The 22442-nt window shown below is 38.1% G+C and overlaps 1 protein-coding gene across 1 annotated transcript in view; it reads right to left on the reverse strand.

Annotated features, from left to right (window-relative positions):
* The window catches only part of TASOR2 (transcription activation suppressor family member 2), an 82117-nt gene that overhangs the window by 24726 nt on the left and 34949 nt on the right, over nt 1-22442 (reverse strand). The window contains exons 6-15 of the mRNA XM_019644550.1: nt 20052-20189; nt 19781-19905; nt 19681-19700; nt 19481-19580; nt 17558-17658; nt 16640-16743; nt 12881-12953; nt 12720-12782; nt 3739-4458; nt 582-824 (exon numbers count right to left, since the gene is read on the reverse strand). Coding sequence (XP_019500095.1) covers nt 582-824; nt 3739-4458; nt 12720-12782; nt 12881-12953; nt 16640-16743; nt 17558-17658; nt 19481-19580; nt 19681-19700; nt 19781-19905; nt 20052-20189 — 1687 coding nt within the window. The remainder of the gene's footprint in view (nt 1-581; nt 825-3738; nt 4459-12719; nt 12783-12880; nt 12954-16639; nt 16744-17557; nt 17659-19480; nt 19581-19680; nt 19701-19780; nt 19906-20051; nt 20190-22442) is intronic.

The raw sequence follows: 22442 nt of genomic DNA on the forward strand, positions 1-22442 counted from the left end.
AGCCCATGGCAACCCACTACCACAGGGGCTGCAGCCTACCCCGTCGCCGGCGACCCACGGCAACCCAGCTCCAGGTCAAGCCGCTGTTCAGCATCTTAGCTGTGGAGGGCAGTGTCACCGGCCCTCATATGTGGGATCTGAACCGGGGCCCTCTGGCATCCCAAGCGAGTTCTTAACCATCGCGCCACTCGGCCGGCCCAAAACTGCTTTTAAAGTTAATTTAATGCCTTTCAAAACCAAATATAGGATTCTGAATTAAAATTGTGAACAATCCTTTTACGGTTCCCTCTGGACAAATAAACTTAACCTTACTTTTTATAACTGATCACAGTCCCCAAAAATACTTATAGATAGTACTACTTGCTTGTGCATTTAGTCATAAAAGAGGCCATTTATAACCTTGGTAGACAGTTCATGTTCATGTTTTAAGCAAACTAAAAAGCAGGTCTATTTTGTGATATTTGAATCTGTACTTTCCTAATTTATTTACAGTAGGAAACCAAGATACTTTGTCCTGTTAGTGTTACAATCTTTATTTTCTGGATTGTGGTGTTAAAATTTACAGGAAGAGTGTTTCTTACCAGGTTGTGGCGGCTTTCTGATTCTGGGATTCTTATTGCCTTTCGCTACATACACCCTCCGTTTTCGTGGTGACTTCTTCACAGGTGGCTTAGCTCTTGGAACAGTTTTGACGGCCGATCTCTTTTGTTTTCTTGCCCTTTCAGCACTCGTGGCAACTGGAACATCTTTAGAAATAGGAGCTTCTTGGTTTTTCCTATCCAATTTGGTTGTCTGTATAAACTGTGTGGTCAGCATTTCAGCACCTTATTGTAGAAAAGACACCGTTTTTTAAGGGCTATGGGGCTCAGATATTTATCAGCATAGCTTTTCCTTTTATTCGTTTATTTTTTTGGTAGGGGGTAAGTTTAGTAATGAGGAATGAAATGTAAAATTTGGAGTATTTCATTAAACTATTTTTTTTAACAAAGCAAGAGTTAGAAGTTCTCATATAAATATAAAAATACAAACTTGCTAAGTGTAGGTCTACATCCTACCAGGTGAAAAAGAAAAATATCTGAGTAATAACTTTTAAAAACAAGGTATGACTTAAGTTTTTTTTAAAAAAATCTCAATAATCTTCCCTGACTGATGGGGCAGACAGGCTGAACATGCTAGTTCACAGCACTGGGAGACGGATAATTCAAAGTACACAAAGGCTGCAGAGTCCCTGTAAGTTGGTGGTGTTAAGCTGTAATCACATTGCAGAGAAGTGCTTGTCTAGTCACAAAGAGCCACCTTATGTTATTTCACTTTACTATCACTAAATATCAAAGTCTTAATACCATCCAAAGAATCATCTTTTAAGATAAGAAAAAGGTACACTGCACACAAGATACCTTGTGTACACAAAGGTACACAAGTCTTCACCTGATTTAATTTCCTACCAATCTATTATAATTGCTGATCTCTCTTACAAAATGCTCAGCTTTGCTTCTCACATGGAAGGAAATAGTGAAAGGTACTGGGGAAAACAAAACTAGTGACCAACTACCTGCTTATGTAACACAATAGAAAGTGTTTCAATCTTTTGAGAGTTAAGAAAAATACTAATAAGTGTTCCCCTTAAAAACTTTTTTCCCCATTGACTTTATATAAGTTCAGCTGTTCCCACCAAAAAATTTAGCCCAAAGGTATCATACAGAATAATCACACATGAATGTTGGCAAATATTTTTAAATTATACAGAAAACACTATTTCTAATTGAGAACAGGAAACATATACTGAACAATTCAAGAAATTGTGATGACTATTAGTGAAATGCAGAAAAGAGGCCAATTTCATTTCATTCTTTTGGGAGTTAGAGAAAGGAGTGGTTTAAGAAGAGCTTTAGAATCTCTTAATGTTGTACATTTTCCTCCTTCCTAAACTATTGCAAGTACTAAAGCAGCATATTGGCTTCTTTAAGGAATAAGACTTCACATTCCAGTTGTTACTCTGTCTAAAATTTTTAGCAGAAAGAAAGGAATATAAGCAAATTAAGACTATAAATCAAGCAGGAAAACAGTTAAAACTAAATTAAGTAGAGAAAGAAAATGAGATGACCAAGACCTAGGGGAATACTTTAGCATCTGCACAGGCAGGAAGGGAAGATCTCTCACAACCCAGGTCCTGGAAGGAAAAGCAGAACCATGAGACAACAGGTGGTCTGGCAAGGACTCTCCTGCTTATCTCTATGCTGTGCCATGTTTCTCAAGCTGCATGCCATAATCCACTGGTGGATTGTAAAATAAACTTAAAGGGTTGCGACCAGAATTCTTTCTTAAAAGAATGAAACAGAATAGAATAGAAAATATCAGATTGTTATTACACAATTAGGGTAAATCTTTTTAGAAATTTTTGTTTCGGTCACATATGAGTTTGTGTGTACTGGACTATAACATAAAACATATTTCTTATAGTAGATGAAATTTAAAATATTGAGAAATACTGACAACATATATGTTGAATCACATATAATTTACTCAATATCTTAAACTGGTTCATACAGAGTAGAAACAATCTGGTTGGGCTGGAATTTATTCTTAAGTAGCTGTACAGTTTGAATCACTGCCTTCTATTGCCATTCTTTCCCCCATGCTCTTAAATAAACACACACACCATTTCTCAAACTATAACAGGCCAGGAATAATATTTGTTGAACCGCAGGATAAAACCTTAATCATCTAGAATTCTGGAGCTCTGCCGCATACCCCTAATATTTCCCCTTGAGGCACCAAAATTTCTAGAATCAAAATATGACAGACAGGGTTGGCAAACCTTTTTGTGAAGGGCCAGACAGTACATATTTTCAGTGTCGAAGGTCGTATGTTCCCAGCCAGAAGCACTCACCTCTGCCTGCAGTGTGAATTACCCAGAGATAACAGGTAAGAGCTTCAGGGACCCTATGGACACAGTTTACTGATCCCTACTCTAAGGGGTCATAGAGCATATAGTTCCCTACTTTTCAACAAAACACACTACTCATAATCTGAGATGACTCTAAGTCAGAATCGTGTTGTTCATTGTTCTGTGTTTGCTAAAGTGCATTTGATTAGACACTAAATGGCTCTAGATTCTGACTCTTATTCAATTTTCAGGGGGCGACAAAACTACTTGAGGAAATGTTTCAATATGTATGCCCCCAGGCCATTGGACATTCTGTTTCAATAGGCCTACAGCAGAATCCAGGTGACTATTTAAAAAACTCTGACACATACAAAGCATTAGAAATTCTGTCCCAGATTATTTTAGTTTAGGAGGCTCCATGCATTTTTCCCCTTCTGTATACATGTTCAGACTATTGGTCATCAGTTTTTGCAGTTATTGGTATACCTAATTTTAGAAGATCCTTTTCCTTCAGTCTTATTTGTCTGAGTATGGCTCAGAAGCTGGATAACCATCTTTCTAGAACGGTACATAAATAACTGACAGTGTGAGCAACTGTAAAGTGAAAAATAAGCTTTGGGTGGGTGGGCTTTTGCGATATCTTACTGTTTTTCCTGTTTCTTGATTTTAACATGTTATCAGCATCAGTACTTCTCAAACTTACACACAAAGACAAATAACCTGGAGAGAAATGTTAACAAACGTCTAACATACTGCCAAGATGCCGCCCAGAATGATCAGACAGGAACAGTGTTAGAATGCAATAGTTATCACTAACTCCTTATCTAATAATTTACATGAATCGTGCTTACCTCTTTTTCTTTTCTGTGGAAATTGTCCTTTAACTAATTTGAGGGTGGCCTGAGAGGCTGAACCCTTGTCTACTCCAACAGGAGTTGTTTTGGGGACAGGATTGCACAAGTTCACCCTTTTACTCGGCACCACAGGCAGCATGCTTGCCTTTCTCTTCGGCTGAACTCTCACATTTGATGCCGGGTTTAAAGGAACCACAGTTCTCTTTCTTGCTTTAAACATTTTTTCAGAATTCTTTTCTGTTTTGGTTTCTTTTCTTACTTCTGCCTCTGAGTCAAGAAATTCAGGATCTGGAGTCATAACTAAGGAAAATCCAGCATCACAAATTCCATCTGAAATACAAGGAGACTGTGGACGCTCTGCCAGTATATCTAATGCAGTAGATACTTCCAAACTGTACCCATTAGGGTCTGAAAAGTAAGACTTCAACTGAGTTAAAGATTGTACAGGGCACTTTTCAGCTGCAGGAACCAAGTCAAAATCACTGGACAGTTTGCCAAAGAATGCAGTCTCTTTCATTCCATCCTGAGAAGCAGCAGTAAATGAAGGATTTCTATCCATCTTGTAAAATTCCTGGAAACTACGCTTTACTAATATGTTTGGACAGATTCCTTCTTCAGTAAATGATTTCTTCGCTTCTAGAAGGGCACAGTTAAGGGCAGGTAAAATAGGCATCACCTTCAATGAGATGTTATCTTCAACTGTCAAGTCTGTCAGCCCTAAAATATAGATACAAATGTTAAAAACCTGAAGTTTTTTGGTCTTATTTTACCAAAGCCATGCAGAAAAAAATGGTTTAGATTACAAAATTATTGGATGATTAAATATGATACAGGATTTGAAATGGAAATAGAAGACTTATAGGTATATTTAATGAAAATACTGTATATACCGGGGGGGTGGGGGTGGGTGAGGGTGGGGAGAGAGAACTGGAAAAGTTATTCAAATAAAATCACTAGGTCAGGGGTTGGCAAACTTTTAAGACAGAAGAGCCAATCCTGTCCCTCACAACAATTTAAAAATTATTCGAGAGCCATAAAATAAATGAAATCACCATTATGTGAATAATATCCTTTAAAAATTTTATAAATGAAACTATGATAGTTTTATTTTCATTTTCAATTTTACTTCAGAGCCACATGTACGTACTCAAAGAGCCATATGTGGCTCGTGAGCTGCAGTTTGCCGACCCCTGCACTAGGTAGAACGAACAAGGCAGGCCTGCCTCCAGCTCCACCTCATCTGACCAGGAGCCCAGCATGACCTCAATGCACCATCACAGCAATAACAATGGCTTTCAGAGTTGGCAGATTTGCCTTTCTACTTTTTAATGATTATTTTTTTATTTAAAAATGTCTTATTTTATTTCTACCTTATATAACTTACTTCAAATTCTTTTTTTTCTTTTTCTTTTTTTTTTTTAAAGATTTTATTGGGGAATTGGGGGGCAGGTAACAGCGTTGGGGAATTGGGGAAGGGGAACAGACAGGTAGACAAATTGCTGTTTTTGTTTTTCAGTCTAGTTGTGGAGGACGTCGCTTCACTGGCCCATGCTGGTATGATCATTGTGCTCTTCCCGGATGAGGCAATCGGTCGCTGATCGTTGGTCGGCCGCTCACAGCAGCTCCCGGTAGCTCACCAGCTACCAGCCGCTCACGCTGGCTGCCAGCCACTCACGTAGCTCATGGCAGCCCACTGCAGCCCTGCTGCAGCCTATGCCGTTGCCGGCGACTCACAGCAGCCCAGCTCCAGGTCGAGCAGTTGTTCATCATCTTAGCTGTACAGGGCAAGCGTCACTGGCCCTCAATGTGGGATCCGAACCGCAGCCCTGCTGCTCAGAGCTGGTGCTCCCAAGCAAGCTCTTAATCAGCTGAGCCACTCGGCCGGCCCTTTAAATTCTTTTAAGAAGTTATAATGCAAACCAACTGAAATGAAAAAGTAAAACCCCCAAGTAACCCCTAAATCACATGGTAATTATTGGTGTTAATTTCATCACCTTCTCTACCAAATGAAATATTTTTAAAAATTAAGTAACTAGATTTCTGGTCAAGATGGCAGAGTAGGTAAACGCTGGTGTTTTCATCCTCCCACAACCGTATCAAAAGTAAAACTAAACTACAGAACCATCACTGAGAATCACCTGAAGTCTAGCTGAACAGAAGTCCGACAGCTAAGGACATACAGAAGAAGCTGTATGTCCTCAAGACTGGGAGGAGGGGCAGAGATGTGGAACAGGCTGGCAGTTAAAGAGTGGGAGGGATATCTCAGCTGAGGAGGGCACCCCGCATCCCCCGCCCGAGGAGCAACAGGCTCCCCAGACCAGGGTTCCAGTGCTGGGAAGAGGAGTCCCCACAACGTCTAGCTGTGAAAACCAGCAGAGATGTGGCTGAGTGAGATGAGGGCGGCTAGAGTCCCACGTATTCCTATTAAAGGACCCACGCATAAACTTACTCGCTGATGGACACTCACTCTGAGCTCCACTGCTGGGGCGGAAGCTTGAAAGGCACCAAGGACATACAGGGAGGAACTGAATTGTCTGGCTTATGGGTATGGGCTGGAGGGGGCCACTTCTACCTGACTAAAGTGCTGGTAGAAGTCATCGTTTCTTTGTCAAGCCCTCCCCCTTGCTCTGTGCAGACACAGGCAGCCGCCACATGTGAGTTTCCATCAACATGGCTAACACTGTTAACCCCGCCCTGGTAATTCCCCAAGAACCCAACCCACCCAACTTGCAGTCCCACCCAAGCCCCTTTCAGTGGCTTTTCCATACAAATGGCCTGTCTTGGCTCATGCTGCAGACTTTCCTAAAATATCTCAAAGGTTCACAAATTCCAAATAAGCAGCATTGGGCTTCGGTATGCCCTATACCTCTTGTGAAGCAGACCCAAGCCCAGCACTGGTGGCATATGGCCTTGGTTCAAGGCTTGACCTCTCCCAGGCAGGGCACAGGCTGCAGATGAACTTGGCCTGTGGCGACAACCCTCTAGGACAATACACCTAAAGGGAAGGCTGGGCAGGCACCAGAGCCCAGCTCCTCCACTGTAGTCACGGCCAGTCCTCACAACCAATCAGCCCAAGGGTCAATCCCTCCCACTGATATGCAAAGACTCAAGGCTCAACTACAACAGCGGGGCAAACAACCCACACAAGGGACACATATGGAGTACCCAGCTCAGGTGACCAGGGGTATTGCACCGCCGGGTCCTATAGAACACCTATTATATAAGGACACTAAAACTGGGAGACATAGCAGCTCTATTTAATACATAGAAACAAACACAGGGAGGCAGCAAAAATGGGGAGACAAAGAAACATGTTCTAAACGAAAGACCAGAACAAAGCTCCGAAAAAGAACTAAACAAATGGAGACAAGTAATATATAATACCAGATGAGCAGTCCAAAACACTGGTTATAAGGGCGCTAAATGATTTCAGTCAGAATTTCAATAGAGATAGGAAATATAAAAATGGAGATAGAAAACATAAAAAAGAACCAGTCAAAAAAAAAAGTATACAATAATGGAAATAAAGGATACATTAGAGTGAATCAACAGATTAGATGAAGCAGAGAATAGAATCAATAATTTGGAAGATGGTAGCAGTAAACACCCAATCAGAACAGCAAAAAAAGAAAAAAAAATTCAAAAAATGAGGATAGTTTAAGGGGCCTCTGGGACAAGATCAAGCGTACCAATATTCACATCACATGGGTACCAGAAGGAAAGGAAAGCAACAAATTGAAAACCTATTTGAAGAAATAATGACTGAAAACTTCCCTAACTTGGCGAAGGAAAGAGACATACAAGCCCAGGAAATGCAGAGTCCCAAACAAGATGAACCCAAAGAGGCCCACAGCAAGACACATCATAATTAAAATGCCAAACGTTAAAGACAGAGAATCTTAAAAGCAGCAAGAGAAAAACTGTTAGTTACCTACAAGGGAGCTCCCATAAGACTGTCAGCTAATTTCTCAACTTTGCAGGCCAGAGGGATTGGCACAAAATAGTCAAAGTAATAAAAAGCAAGGACCTACAACCAAGATTACTCTACCAAGCAGGGCTATTATTTAGAATGAAAGGACAGGTAAAGAGCTCCCCAGACAAGAAAATGCTAAGAGTTCATTAACCAAACCATATTACAAGAAATGTTAAAGGGACTTCTTTAAGAAGAAGAAAAAAAAAAAAAGAAAAAATATGAATAAAAAATGACAATAACTACATATCTATCAACACTTTAAATGTAAATAGATTAACTGCTCCAATCAAAAGACACAGGGTGTGGCCGGCCAAGTGGCACAGTTGGTTAAGAGCATGAGCTCTGAGCAACAGGGTCGCCAGTTTGATTCCTACATGGGCCAATGAGCTGCGCCTGAGCTGAGCTGACAACAGGTGGCAGGATGGCTCAGCTGGTGAGAGCATGTGCTCCTAACAACAAGGTTGCTGGTTTGACTCCCTGGTGGGATGGTGAGCTGTGCCCCCTGCAACTAAGATTGAACACAGCACCTTGAGCTGAGCAGCGGATGGCAAATGGACTTGGAGCTGAGCTAGCTGCACCCTCTACAACTAAGATTGAAGGACAACAACTTGGCTGTTCCCTTTCCCCAATTCCCCAATAAAATCTTAAAAAAAAAGGAAAAGACACAGGGTGGCTGAATGGATAAGAAAACAAGACCCTTACATATGCTGCCGACATGAAACTCACTTCAGATCAAAAGACACACACAGAGATTTAAAGGGATGGGAAAAAATATTTCATGAAAATGGAAACTAAAAAAAAAGCTGGAGTAGCAATACTTATACCAGATAAAATAGACTTTAAAACAAAGGCTAGGGCCAGCCGAGTGGCGCGTTGGTTAAGAGCTGGCTTGGGACGCTAGAGGGCCCCGGTTCAGATCCCACATATGAGGACCAGTTACACTGCCCTCTACAGCTAAAATGCTGAACAACGGCTCAACCTGGAGCTGGGCTGTCCTGAGTTGCCAGCGATGACGTAGGCTGCAGCCCCTGCTGCAGTGGGTTGCCATGGGCTACCATGTGTAGCCAACAGCCAGAATGAGCAGCCAGCAGCCGCCGTGAGCAGCCATCCAGAAGTCGGCGACCAATCTGCCTTCCCCGGGAAGAGCTCAATGATGGTGCCAACTTGGGCCAGTGAAGCAACGTCTTCCACAACTAGACTGAACAAAAGAACAGCAACTTGTCTGTTCCCCTTCCCCCAATTCCCCAGTGCTGTTCCCATCCCCCAATTCCCTAATAAAAATCTTTAAAAAAAAACAAAACAAAAACAAGCAAACAAAAAAAGGCTATAACAACTGACCAAGAAGGACCCAATAATCCTACTTCTGGGTATTTATCCAAAGAAAACCAAAACACTACTTCAAAGGGACATGTGTATCCATACGTTCATTGCAGCATTGTTTACAATATCCAAGATGTGGAGGCAACCTGGATGTCCATCAATGGATGAATGGATAAAGAGGTGATATACACACACACACACACACACACACACACACACACACAGAGTAAAACCTTGGATTGCGAGTAACTTGGTTTGCGAGTGTTCCGCAAGACGATCAACCATTTCTATTAGGTTGGTGCAAAAGAAAGTGCGGTTTTTGCCATTACTCCTAGTGGCAAAAACCACAATTGCTTTTGCACTAACCTTATAATACATTTTAACTTGGTAAACGAGCGATGTCTTGCAATACAAGTAGCTTGTTTCTGGAACAAATTATACTCACAAACTGAAGTTATATTGTGTGTGTGTGTGTGTGTGTGTGTGTGTGTGTATGTGCATATATATATAGATATATATAGATATATATAGATATAGATACAGATATATAGATATATATGCATGTATGCATGCAATGGAATATTACTCAGATATAAAAAGGAATGAAAGCTTGCCATCTGCAACAGCATGGATGGACCTAGAGGATATTATGCTGAGTGGTGTACATCAGGAAGAGAAAGACAACTGCCATATGATTTCACTAATATGTGGAATATAGGAACAAAATAAATGAACAAAACAGAAACAAACTCACAGATATAGAGAACATTTTGAAGGTTGCATGATGGGAGGAGGGTTGGGGAGATGGGTGAAAAAGGGAAAGGGATTAAGAAGTACAATGACAGTTAACAAATAGTCATGGGGATGTAATGTATAGCACAAGGAATATAGTCAATAATATTGTAATAACTATGTATAGTGTCAAATGGGTACGAGCTTTAACAGAGTGATCACCTCGTAAGTTGTACACCTGAAACTAGTACAATATTGTATGTCAAATGTAATTGAAAAATAAAAAACAACTAAACTGACGAGTCTGTGTTTCATTTCCTCTCCCTATCTCACTCTTTGACTAGAATGTTAATTTTTCAGTAAATCAGTAACCTAAAGGAAAACAGTAAGAGGGGAGAAAACAGTAAGAGGGGAGTAAACAGAAAAAGTCAGAAGTAAACAGAAAAAGTGAGAAGTGGGTAATACAATTCTAGAAAATTTAAGTTTTATCAGTAATAAAAAGCCACAGATAACAAAGACCTCAGGTGCCTAGTAAACTGAAGTATGAATTACACCATTCTTTTAAAAGAAAAAGTAATTGCAAAATTAAGAAAACACTAAGTTAGGGCTAGCTAAATACATTTGCACCCGAGCAGGTACTAGGAAAAGGAACAGAATGACAAATATAAATAAATAGAAACGTGGCTAAATATTAAAAATTCCTTTCTTTGTAGTTTATCACTTAAAAGTAACAAGTGAAGGGAAAAAATATAAAAGGTTCTTATGTACTATTAACAGTTCACACTGAAGTAATATTTTTCCACACAACTTAATTATTTCAAGAATTTAGAAAGGCAGAACCAAGAATGATTTGTAATAGACTATTATAAAATCTATGAAAAAGGACTTTTTAAGTTTGCTAAGCATAGTATCACTCAATTTAAAACAAATAACCATGGCTCTGAACCTCTGAATGACCACAAATAGGAAATGTCTTAGGACTCAGAGGGGATATGAACACTGTAACACAACACTCCAAAGTTTAGAAATTCTGTGCTGTTCAATATGAATGGTACAGGCACTAATGTTTTATTTCCAGTGGTAGTTTACATTTAAAAATGCTTATCAAGTCAGACTGCCTACAGAAGAGGGAGGCAGTATGGGATAGAAGTTGGAAGCCAGCTTGAGAGTCAGTTTGACCTTAGACAAATTTAAGTTTCAGTTTTCTCATCTTAAAAATGGTCATAAGAGTACCCATTTTTAAGGACTGCTAAATCATTAGTGTATACCTAACACAATATCTGACATAGTAAATGCTTGAAAAATACAGTTTAAAAAATAAAACATTATGTTTTTATAATTGGTAATGTTTTGCTTAGTCCAAAGAAGTGATGCCCAAGAAAGTGCAGTTCTCTGCTTTGAATAACTAAATACAATTTTAAGAAATCAACTTTAAAAACATTTTTGTATTGGTTGTAGCTTTATAAATGCTATACACATTAAACACAGAGTATGATTATAAAACAATGAGGAAAATTTCCTCAAATGACAAAAAGAAATGACTCATTTATTCAGCAAACATTTATTATTTTTTATGTTCCTGGCATTTCGAGGCAGTAGAGAAACAGAATACAAGAAAAGGCAGGCATTAAATAATATGCAAATAAATACTTAAATTCTATTGATGATAAGCTTAGGGGTCCTCACTGAGGTCAGAGAGGTGATGGGAATCAATAAAGTGATATTAAAACTGACACCTGACAGATATGAATGACTAGAGACTAGGTCAGTGCTTCTCTAACTTTAGTCATTAGTCCCCCCACCCCAAGACTTTGTTTCCTAACTGCCCTCTAAAATTTTAATACCACAGATATACTGTATTATGTATTTATCTACTGTACAAGTAGTATTTTTTTGCCCCAAGAGCCAACTCTTGGTCCTTTGGGGGTAAACACCATTCAATAAAGGGGAATGAGACAAGTAGTCCAGACAGAGCACTACATCTGTGAAGGTCTTGAGTCCTATTAATTTATTAGACTACGATAATAGTATCTCCTCACTATTGTGGGGTTTTTTTGAGGTGAATTTTTACTTATTTTTTAAATTTATTTTTAATTATAGTTGACATATAATATTGTATTAGTTTCAGGTGTACAACACGACTCAACATTTATATATCTTAAAAAGAGATCACCATAATAAGTTCACTAACTGTCACCGTACATAGTTATTACAGTATTATACTCCTACCTATTGTTCAATAACAACTAAATTCAGTTCTGAACGTGTTGAATTTCAGGAACATCTGAGATATCTTAAGTAAAAAAGTCAATAGAGGGCCAGTCGAGTGGCTCAGTTGGTTAAGAACTGCCTTGGAAGTGCAGGCTCTGAGCATAAGGGCCACCGGTTCAGTTCCCACATGAGGGCCAGTGACGCTGCGCCCTCTACAGCTAAGATTGTGAACAACAACTCAACCTAGAGCTGGGCTGCTGTGAATGGCCAGCAATTGCGTAGGCTGCAGCCCCTGCTGCAGGGGGCTGCCATGAGCTGCCCGTGAGCCGCGGTGAGCGGCCATCCAGTGGCCGGCAACCGACTGCCTCGGCCGGGAAGAGCGCAATGATCATAATACCAATAATGGGCCAGTGAAGCGACGTCCTCCACAACCAGACTGAAGAACAAAAGGACAGCAACTTATCTGTTCCCTTTCCCCGATTCCCCAATGCTGTTCCCCTCCCTTAATTCCCCAAAATCTTAAGAAAACAACAAAAAAAAAACCAGTCAATAGATAGGTGGATATCCGGGTGTGAAGCTCAGAGGAAAGGATAAGCTTGCAAAGGGACAAAGGATCAACCAGGGAGGTTAAGGAAGAGTCATTTAAAAGAAGAAGAGAGTTACTAGGGTTGACAAGTTAAGTAAGATGAGGATGGAAAAATATGTGACAGATTTAGTGAACTGGAGGTCACTGTGCCCTTACCTGTTGACAGGGATGAATGGGATAAATGTAACCCATGTAGACCTGTTTGCTCATATCCAAAATCTACACGGAATGAGAATCAGAAGAAAAGTTAGGTTGTTGGTCTTGCAAAACAAAAGTAAACATACTAAAAAATAGTTTTTCAAAAAGACTGTCCTTACTTGTTTCTGATATTAAGGCTGATGATGTAAGTAAAATGAAAACGTCCCGATCTTCTAAACAGTTGATGAGTGCCTTAAACATTAAAACAAACAAACAAAAAGATTGAGTTCCTCTCTCCTCCCTTGATCACACTACTATTCAGTGAATTTTGAGCTCATGAAAAGTAAAATAAATAAATAAATAAATAAATAAATAAATAAATAAATATCTTGAAATGTTAGTGTTTATGGGAATCAGGAAAGTTTTGCCTCCAGTGTCAAAAACTGCAAGCTCCTTATTTAGCCCTCAAATAATCTTGGCCCTGTTAGGGCTACATATAATAACTAGAACATTAGGGTTAGTTTTAGGATAGTGTTCAACTACATAATCCATCAGAAAAGACTTTTTCCATTTTTTTCATTGAGATGCTTGATATTTCATATTGATACCTAAGTAGCCAATCTGCTACCATGTAGCCACTACAAATTCAGGTGAATTAGACCTATGATTAGCTCATGTTTACACACAACACATCACAGAATACTGGAACTAGAAAGACTGGAAGATTGTATACAATAAAAGAATCCTTTCTAACAGCACCCTAACAGATAGAAAACAGAAAATAACATAATTAGGTCCTATGACAGTAAGAAATGCAGATGAAAATAAATTATTTTCTTTTTTTCTCCACCACAGTCTTCAGTGGAATCTTGAAATCAAGAAATAAAAATCTTGAAATTCTAATATTTACAGTAAATAGAGGAATTCTGTCCCCAGGTCAGGGCAAGTTATCTAAAAGCTACTATTCTATATCATAAAGATAACAGATCCTCTTTTCCATGATTCATGATTTCTAAAGTTTATATACTAATAACAAAGATAAAACCCAAGGTTCATACAATAATTTTTCAGGTAAAAAAACTAAATATACCATTTTATAAAGTGATAAAACATTCTATTTCAAACACTGATAGGTCATTAGCCTAAAAGTGTGGTAAATTGATAAATTAATAATTCAAGTATAAAAAAAGACTTCTTAGAGTTTGCTTAAGAGCACGAGCTCTGAGCAACAGAGTCGCTGGTTTGATTGCCACATGGGCCAGTGAGCTTCACCCGAGCTGAGCTGCCACTGAGCTGCCAACAGGTGGCAGGATGGTTCAGCTGGTGAGAGCACGTGGCTCCTAACAACAAAGTGGCCTGTTCAAGATGGTGGGCTATGCCCGCCGGCAACTAAAGACTGAACTCGGCGCCTTGAGTTGAGCTGCCGCTCGGATGGCTCAGTGGATAGAGCATGCGCTCTTAAGAGCAAGGTTGCCGGTTCGACTCATTTAAAAAAAAAGGACTTCTTTTCTAATTATTATATGAGAACTAAGTTAGGACACTGACATTTCACTCACAGGCACAACACTACCATGAGTGTCCACATGCATCTATTATCACCCCTGTGGCACTGAGAGTTTACATTTGTGTCCAGTCTTACAAGTTCCTTGATGGCAGGGACTATTTCCTAGTTTTGTTTCAGGCACATGGTAAGCACTGAAGAAAGAATTACTGAATAACACACCAACAGTTACATATGCCTTGGTATCTATGAAACTGCAAACATTTATAATTGTTTCATTTTCTATTGATGTAAAAAGTGAAAGTGACAATATTAGTCTTTACATTGTTCTGCATTTTAATTTTGTACCATAAAACGATCCATTTCTATCTCCCAAAAAACTGTGCCAATAAAATAGAAATGTGTAGTATAAACTAATAAGTCTTTCAAATTATGTAATGAAAGGGCTACATAAAGTTCCCCTGTTCTAACATTAGTGGGCAGAAATCATTGAATCTTTAAAACATCTACCTCTAGATCAGCGGTTCTCAACCTGTGGGTCGCGACCCCTTTGGGGGTCGAAAGACCCTTTCACAGGGGTTGCCGGGTACTCGTATATGGGTGTATCTGCATGTGGGCCTGGAGACGGATAGAGGAGCGGTGTCTCGGTTCCTAAGACCATCGAAAATATGTGTTTTCCAATGGTCTTAGGCAACCCCTGTGAAAGGTTGAGAACCGCTGCTCTAGATATTTATACATAGATAGTATCTAGCCATTCATGTCCTCAACACCCTTTTAAAAAGAGACCTTGATCTGTACTGTTTTTGAATTTTAGTGTTTTAGGTACAAGCCTACATACACTTTATTCAAGGGCATTTACTGCTTGTCCACTACCTACCAGGCACTCAGGTGTCAAAAGATGCTTAAGACATGATACCTGCCCTCAAGGAACTTGGTGTTTAGCCAGAGAGACTGATATGTACAAATTATCCATAATATAATAAACCAAGAAAAGAAGCATGGAGCACTGAAGAGAAAGGACCTTCTGTGATACTTACTGGGTTGTCGGAAAAGTCATGACGTATTTTTTCTGGTTTTCGTTGCAAAAATGCATCATGACTTTTCCGACAACCCATTATTATTAATGAACAGGTTTCAAAGCCAAGTTCTGCACCAAGTCTCTGCTATTTCCAGTACTAAAAAGCACTCACAAATAGTCCCTTCACTAATGCATTTTCTGAAAATATCTTTGGACTTTCTTCCTTTTTAATTTCCAAATATAAAATGGACTATGCTGCTTCAAAAAAACAGCGTACAGTCCTACAGTAGATATTCAATAGTTATTCACTAAGCATCCAATGCCACCATACCACCTCCTTACTTGGAGAACCACTGCGGACTGGGTGGCACTGACCTCATACCCAATTCTGGAAGGTGGGCTCTGAATGGCCTGACCTAATTAGTGCAGTCCATTCCTTTTGCAGTTACTGGCTGATGGATGTGCAGATGACATAAACTGGTCTAATGAAAGTGATGATTTGGAGGAGGGGTTTTCTCTCTCTGGATGAAAACAGGAAGCATGTAACCCTGACTAGTAGTCTCAGGACAAAACTATCACACAGAGGGTGAAGCTGAAACAGAAAGAATCTTGAGCAAACAGTATCTGAACTTGCCTTATCACCTAGACTGAAAAGTAAGCCTATTAAACCCCTTTATTGTTCAATCCAGTTTGGGTTTCTGTTACATGCAACTTAAAGTATGTTAACTGAAACTATCCCTAAAACAGCTTACTCACAGCTTATACACGTTCTATTTTAATTTATTGATTTCTTACTATCCACCAGGGGGACAGTCCATCATGTCACTAAAGAGCTCACACTTGTATGGTCACTGTCCCACACTCATGCCATCTCCTTTGCGGTGTTTAGGAATCAGTCACTATAAAGTCAGCATCAATTCCTACCCTCACACTGAGGAACCCTGGTTAATATAACGAAGAGACATCGTTGGATTGTTACCTATTTCTCAGGAGAGCTTTACTTTCTACACTATGGAAGCAGTAGAACCAGCAATTTCTTTTTCCTTATAAACCTATGGATTGATGCAGGTCACCTTTAAAGAAATATCTTACAAGTGGTCCTTTGATTACTGCAAAAACACTAGAGATTTACTCAATTCTTTTGTCATAAAACTAGAAAAAATGACTTGAGAAAAATGGTCCCCTTATTCTTAAAATGAGGGGTATAAACTGACTAGTGAAACACAAAAGTAAACTAAGATACAAAGGGGATGAAAATGTTAGTCAATAAATATTGTATCAATAATATGTCAATAAATATTAAATGATGAAAATCCTTTCAGCAAGCGGAAACAATTCAATCTAGGCACAGCAACTAGTAATTAGATATCAAATTCTCAAGAAAAAAGAATAATTATATTTTAAATGGATAATTCTTACCAATTGCTTGTTTTTAATGAATTCTGTTAGTTTAACTATTTTTTCCCCTTGTTTGTTTGACAGTTCCACTTCATACATACTGAAGCACATATCTTGACAACAGACTAGAGTGAAAAACGGAAAAGCAGAACATTTTTTATTTTAAAATGCTATTATGCTTTTTTATAACCTATTTATTCATTTTGTATGCTAAAAAAATGAAAGAACTAGGAATATGATTCAAAAAATTATTCAATGTTCCTGGTTATAAAACACCTTTAAAAAAGTTGCTGTATAAAGTATTTGAAAACAATGCTTTCATTTATACTGACACTACTATAGGATTAACAGGACAAATAAATACTACATAAATAATATAAACACTAATGTTCCATGAATTAATCTCAATGACCAAGAAGTTTCCTTTCTCACGCTTTCTGCTTTTTCCCCCTTCATTTAGAAGTACATAACTAAACTTTGGGTGATGAGCACACAAGGCAACATATAGATGTATTATAGAATGTATATTTGAAACCTATATAATCTTCTTAACCAATGCAACTGCAGAAAATTTAATAATAATAATAATTTAAAAAATAGTACATAAATAAATAAAAACCACAAAAATTCTGTTCTCCTCAAAAGGAGTGCTTATGAGTCAACTATTTGTAAGCGTATCTGTTTGCTTAAATCCCTTAGTATTCTATATTAAAGCTAGTCTTTGCCATCTAAGATGAAATTACCTTTCCCAGTTTCTAGCTGGCTTCCAAGGAACTAGCAACTCTACAACTTTCACCGAAGACCCTTTTAAGAATCACTTAAGGCAAAAGGGAGGGGAAGGAAGAAAGGAGAAGGGAGAGGGGAGAGGAAGAGTGTAAGAGGGGAAAATAACTGGAACAAAGCTCAGGACATATAGTGTATCACTATATTTGAACAGACCTTTTTGCTCCAAGTAATTCTGTTTTCTAAAGGCAGCTTCTGGTAGGCTTTTTTTCAAAGATGACACTTTCATTACATACTTAAAATCTAGTTCATGTGGTCTAAAAAACAACAACATCATGTGATATAACAAACACTGAAACTATCTGCAGCTTTATAATATTTGGTTTTCTAATATAAATTCAAACAGAAATATTATAACCACAAAAAAGTCCTTAAATTGATAAACTCCAGGTCAAATAATATGTATATATGTATACAGATTTTCAAATATATGACCCCATAATCTGTGGTGTCACATGTGAACGTAGGTATTTTGGGTATGACCAAAATGTCCAGATTTGTGAAATAACCATGCATACTGTAATGAGAATCTACTAAAAATTATGCTATGTAAAAGTTGCAAACTTTTGACAATATTGCACTGCCTACCATACAATGCCACAAAACGAAGAACATCCAGACTTTTGCACCATTTCACCTGAGTACTTTTTCCTTCTTTAAAACTCATTTTGAAATACCTGTAGACTTACAGATACCCTCTTTCCCCTAAAACTTCTCTGTGTGTGTCCTTAAAAAAGGACACTTCCTTAAACAACCACAAACAATTATGTAGCAAAATCAAGAAATTAACTATGGTGTGTAGTACAACTATTTAAGCTACAGACCTTATTCAAATTTTGCCAACTGTCTCACTAAGGTCCTTTATAACAAAAGAACATTTTTTTTGCAGTCCAGGATCCTATCCAGGATGACACACTACATTTAGTTACGTCTGTTTAGTCTCCTTCAATCCAGAACCGTCTCTTAGTCTTTATCTTTAATGGCCTTGATATTTTTTAATATAGACCATTTATTTTGCAGAATGCCCCTTAATCTGGGTATGTCTGTTTCCTCCTGATTAGAGTGGCAGGAACACCACAGAAATGATATGTTATTCACATGCTTCCTGATATGATGCAGAGATGTTTACTCCACTCCTGATGACATTAACTGCTTAGTTAAGATGGTATCTGCAGTTATTTTTCCCATTGTAAAGCCTGTATTTTTTTCCCTTTGTGATTAGAAGGTAAGTTCTGGGCAAATACAGTGAGATATATAAATATCACCAAATTTTCACCTATTATTTTAAGCATCCACTGACTATTGTGGTGTTGTCAGTGGTTATTTTCTAATTTCATCATTCTGTCTACACCTATTAGTTGCCCTCTATAGTGAGGAAGAACTTTCTCTTTCATTTATGTATTCACAGAATTCTTACTTTATTTTATGGGTTATAATATCCCTCCCTCTTCCTAAAAAAACGCCAATAGAAAGAAAATGAATTCTGATAGCACAACAGTTTTCACTTATATTTCAGTTAAACTATGTCTATTTTTCAATAGGTTGGGGTGCAAACTAAACAGAAAGATTTCATAAGATGCCCTTCACACAGAAGAAAGTATTGTAATTCATTATAATGTAAATGCATTAGTAAATACTCTATTTAATATTAGTCTCCTTTTCATGTGAAAATTAGAAAATCAAATAATGCAAATCTTAATAAAGACTCAACAATATAATTAAGTGGCCATAATCTGCTATCTAGGCAAATCCAATTTGTTTCTTGGGAAAAATCAAACTTCTAGCATCAAATCAATTTAATTTAGTTTGAGAGGTGATTCTCCCATGAATAGCTTAAGATACTGAAATTTAAAAAGTGAGTTGTCAAAGATTATTAAACTAACTTATTTCAAAGTCAAGGTCAGAATTTGGACATAAATTTACGTCTCCTGTGTCATGGTCCTATGCCCCATACATCTGTCCAAAAGTACTCTAATCTAAAACCAAGTAAAATTGCTACATTTCACACTAGTGCCACCAAGCAAGAACTCAAAGTGAAATTTGACAAGCATTATTAAAGGACACAAATTCAATACTTACAGTTGTTTTGGAACTACTGTACCATAAGAGGACCGAAGAATTATATCACACAGCAGACAGCCTTGAATAATTAATTTCCCTTTCCACGGGGAGATGAGAACTTTAAGAAATGAAGATAAGAAAGAAACTGATTATTTTAGTTATGAACAAAACATTTACTTAAAAAAAAACCTAAAAGAACCAATCAAATAATTTCTTACCATTTTCACTGAGTTCAAGTCTAGGAGGAAAAAAAGAAGCATTTTTATAAGAGTAAAGGAAACAAATCCAGTAAAACAAGGTATGTACATAATTACTTACATGCTTTTTTGAGCTGGTGCTGCCATCTTTTTAGGTTCCCTGTACTGAAAAGCTACAATTACATAAGGATGGATCTGTCTAGGTCGCTCAATAACAGTGCTGCCTGAAAGTTCATAGAGGTAATACTGAAAGAAGAAAAAGAAGCATAATCAGAATAGCACTATAGAATTCCATATGCACCAAGTTAATCTCAACCAACCCAGTCCTGAAACTTAACACATTAGATGCAGAAATGTTATCTTGGAAATGATTTATTTCCAGGTGACTATACCTGACTCAGTTCAAAGGCGCGAAAATGACTTGTCTTGTGAGAAACCTTGTTAGTATTTGCAGCCACGTGGCAGTCATAGCCAGAAGATGGGCTAGTATAGTTAGTTGTGTAATTCTCAGACACAAACTTGATTTTTCCCTGGAATGAAAACATTAAGACTAATCAGGTGTCATTAAATAACAATAATCTTACTCTAGGACTCATTTACAAGTTGCCTCATAAGGACGTGGATATGTTTCAACTAACAACTGTATTAAGAATTAGAACTATGGTTCTTAAAAAATTATCTTTAAGGCCAATAATAGTTTTAATTATCCATGAGTCTCTTATTTAATCTGTATTTTAAAATCTGGTATGTTTGGGCATTTTCCTGAGGCAAATGTCCATTCCTTTTACCACAATATCAATGGAGTACATGAAATCACTCCAAATATAAGAGATCCATTTCTTTAAAATAAAAATTATATAGCTCACCAAACAGATCGGCTATTCAATGACTATAACATAAAAGATGACAAATGAAATTTAAAATTTCAAAAGATGAGTTTCCAAACTGAATTATTATCAGTTGTAAATTATAGACCAAGATGTATCTATCATGCCAGGACCCAGTAAATCAGCAAGGAGCAAATATGCAGTAAAGTGATTAGCAGACCACTGGCCCTGATTATTGAACAATAATATTTCTCATTACAGAGTTCTCTTCATCAAGGGTTACTAAATGTCTTCCAGAAAAAGGAAAAAAATGCAGTCAAGTTTATAATAAGATATCACACAATGATTTTAAAAGTTATTTTGAATAATATAATGACATATGTGGGAAAAATAGAAATATATAAAATATATACCAAAATGAGGAGTGAGATTATAGGCAACTTTTATTTGTATTTTAACAAGAAGAATTTAATTACTTTTATTTAAAAAGGTTTTTTCTTTTGTTGTTTTTTTTTTTGCTGTTAAGTTCCTGCCTCTTCATTTATAGGGCCAGCAAAGGCAATTCTTTGGTCTAAGAAGCCAAAGAATATAAACAGTACCTCGAAGTGAGCAAACACAACCTCTATTTTCTCCCCATCAAGCATCTTATGCTGGTGGGTATGGCTGGCTTTGAGCAGTAAAGTCAGGAGAACTGAGAGCATACAGGCAACATGTGAAACGGCAATATTCACCAGACAGGGTGGGATACAGGGGCAAGAAACCAAGGGCGAGGAACCTGACATAAATAAAAGCCAAAGGCTTGTTATCTGAGCTGTCAGGTGCATTTCCTACAGCACACCTACAGTACTTATCCCGGAGCAGGGAGAGGGAAGACTACGGGAGGAAAGGCAGTGATGGTGCCAGTGCAATGCTACTTCCCTCTAGTTCTTAAGGACAAATGTGGAATATAAAGAGTCCGCATTCTTGGGCCGGCCGAGTGGCGCGATGGTTAAGAGCTGGCTTGGGACGACAGAAGGCCCTGGTTCGGATCCCACATATGAGGGCCAGTGACACTGCCCTCTACAGCTAAGATGCTGAACAACAGCTCAACCTGGAGCTGGGCTGCTGTGAGTCGCCGGCGACAGCGTAGGCTGCAGTCCCTGTGGCAGTGGGTTGTCATGGGCTACCGTGAGCAGCCAGCAGCCGCAGTGAGCGGCCGTCCAGAAGCCGGCGACTGATCTGCCTCGCCCGGGAAGAGCGCAATGATGGTGCCAACTTGGGCCAGTGAAGCAACGTCCTCCACAACTAGACTGAAGAACAAAACGACAGCAACTTGTCTGTTCCCCTTCCCCCAATTCCCCAAAAATCTTAAAAAAAAAAAAAAAAGAGTTCGCATTTTTATCAGTACTGCTAGATTTATAACCAAAGAACTTAAGATAGTAGTAAGAAAGCTAAAACAAAAGCAAAAACAACAAAATGAAACCACAGAATATGTCCTCAAAAAGCCCACCAATCTCTAAAATCAGAGCTTCCCTACTATTTGAGTGAAAGTTCTAATTAAATGATTTACTTATATTGGACTATTTAAGAACGTTTAAGAATTTCTGAGATCATCAATCACAGGTGCCACAGGAAGCTGTGAACAAGGTCTGGATGTTTTAGGGATAAAGAAAATAAAGATTTTTTATTTCAACAATTTAAACCAGACAATGAATGTTGTTTTCTAAATTCATCTCTTATGAACTGTAATCATTGTTTTACAGGCAGCTACTTGTTTTGTTATTTAATATCTAAAAAGTGGCATTACAGGACAGGGTTTGTGAAAGGAGTACTTTTCATTGAATACCTTTTGTATTCTTTTGAAGTTTTTTGTTTAACATATTCACAGATTATCTATTAAAAAGACAAAAAGTTTTGCTTTGAAGGAAAGCAAAAACAGCAGTTACTTTTTCTGAATCTGGATGGCTGACTTTGGTG

Source organism: Hipposideros armiger, unplaced genomic scaffold (genome assembly GCF_001890085.2).
Source record: "Hipposideros armiger isolate ML-2016 unplaced genomic scaffold, ASM189008v1 scaffold_88, whole genome shotgun sequence".
NCBI lineage: Eukaryota > Metazoa > Chordata > Mammalia > Chiroptera > Hipposideridae > Hipposideros > Hipposideros armiger.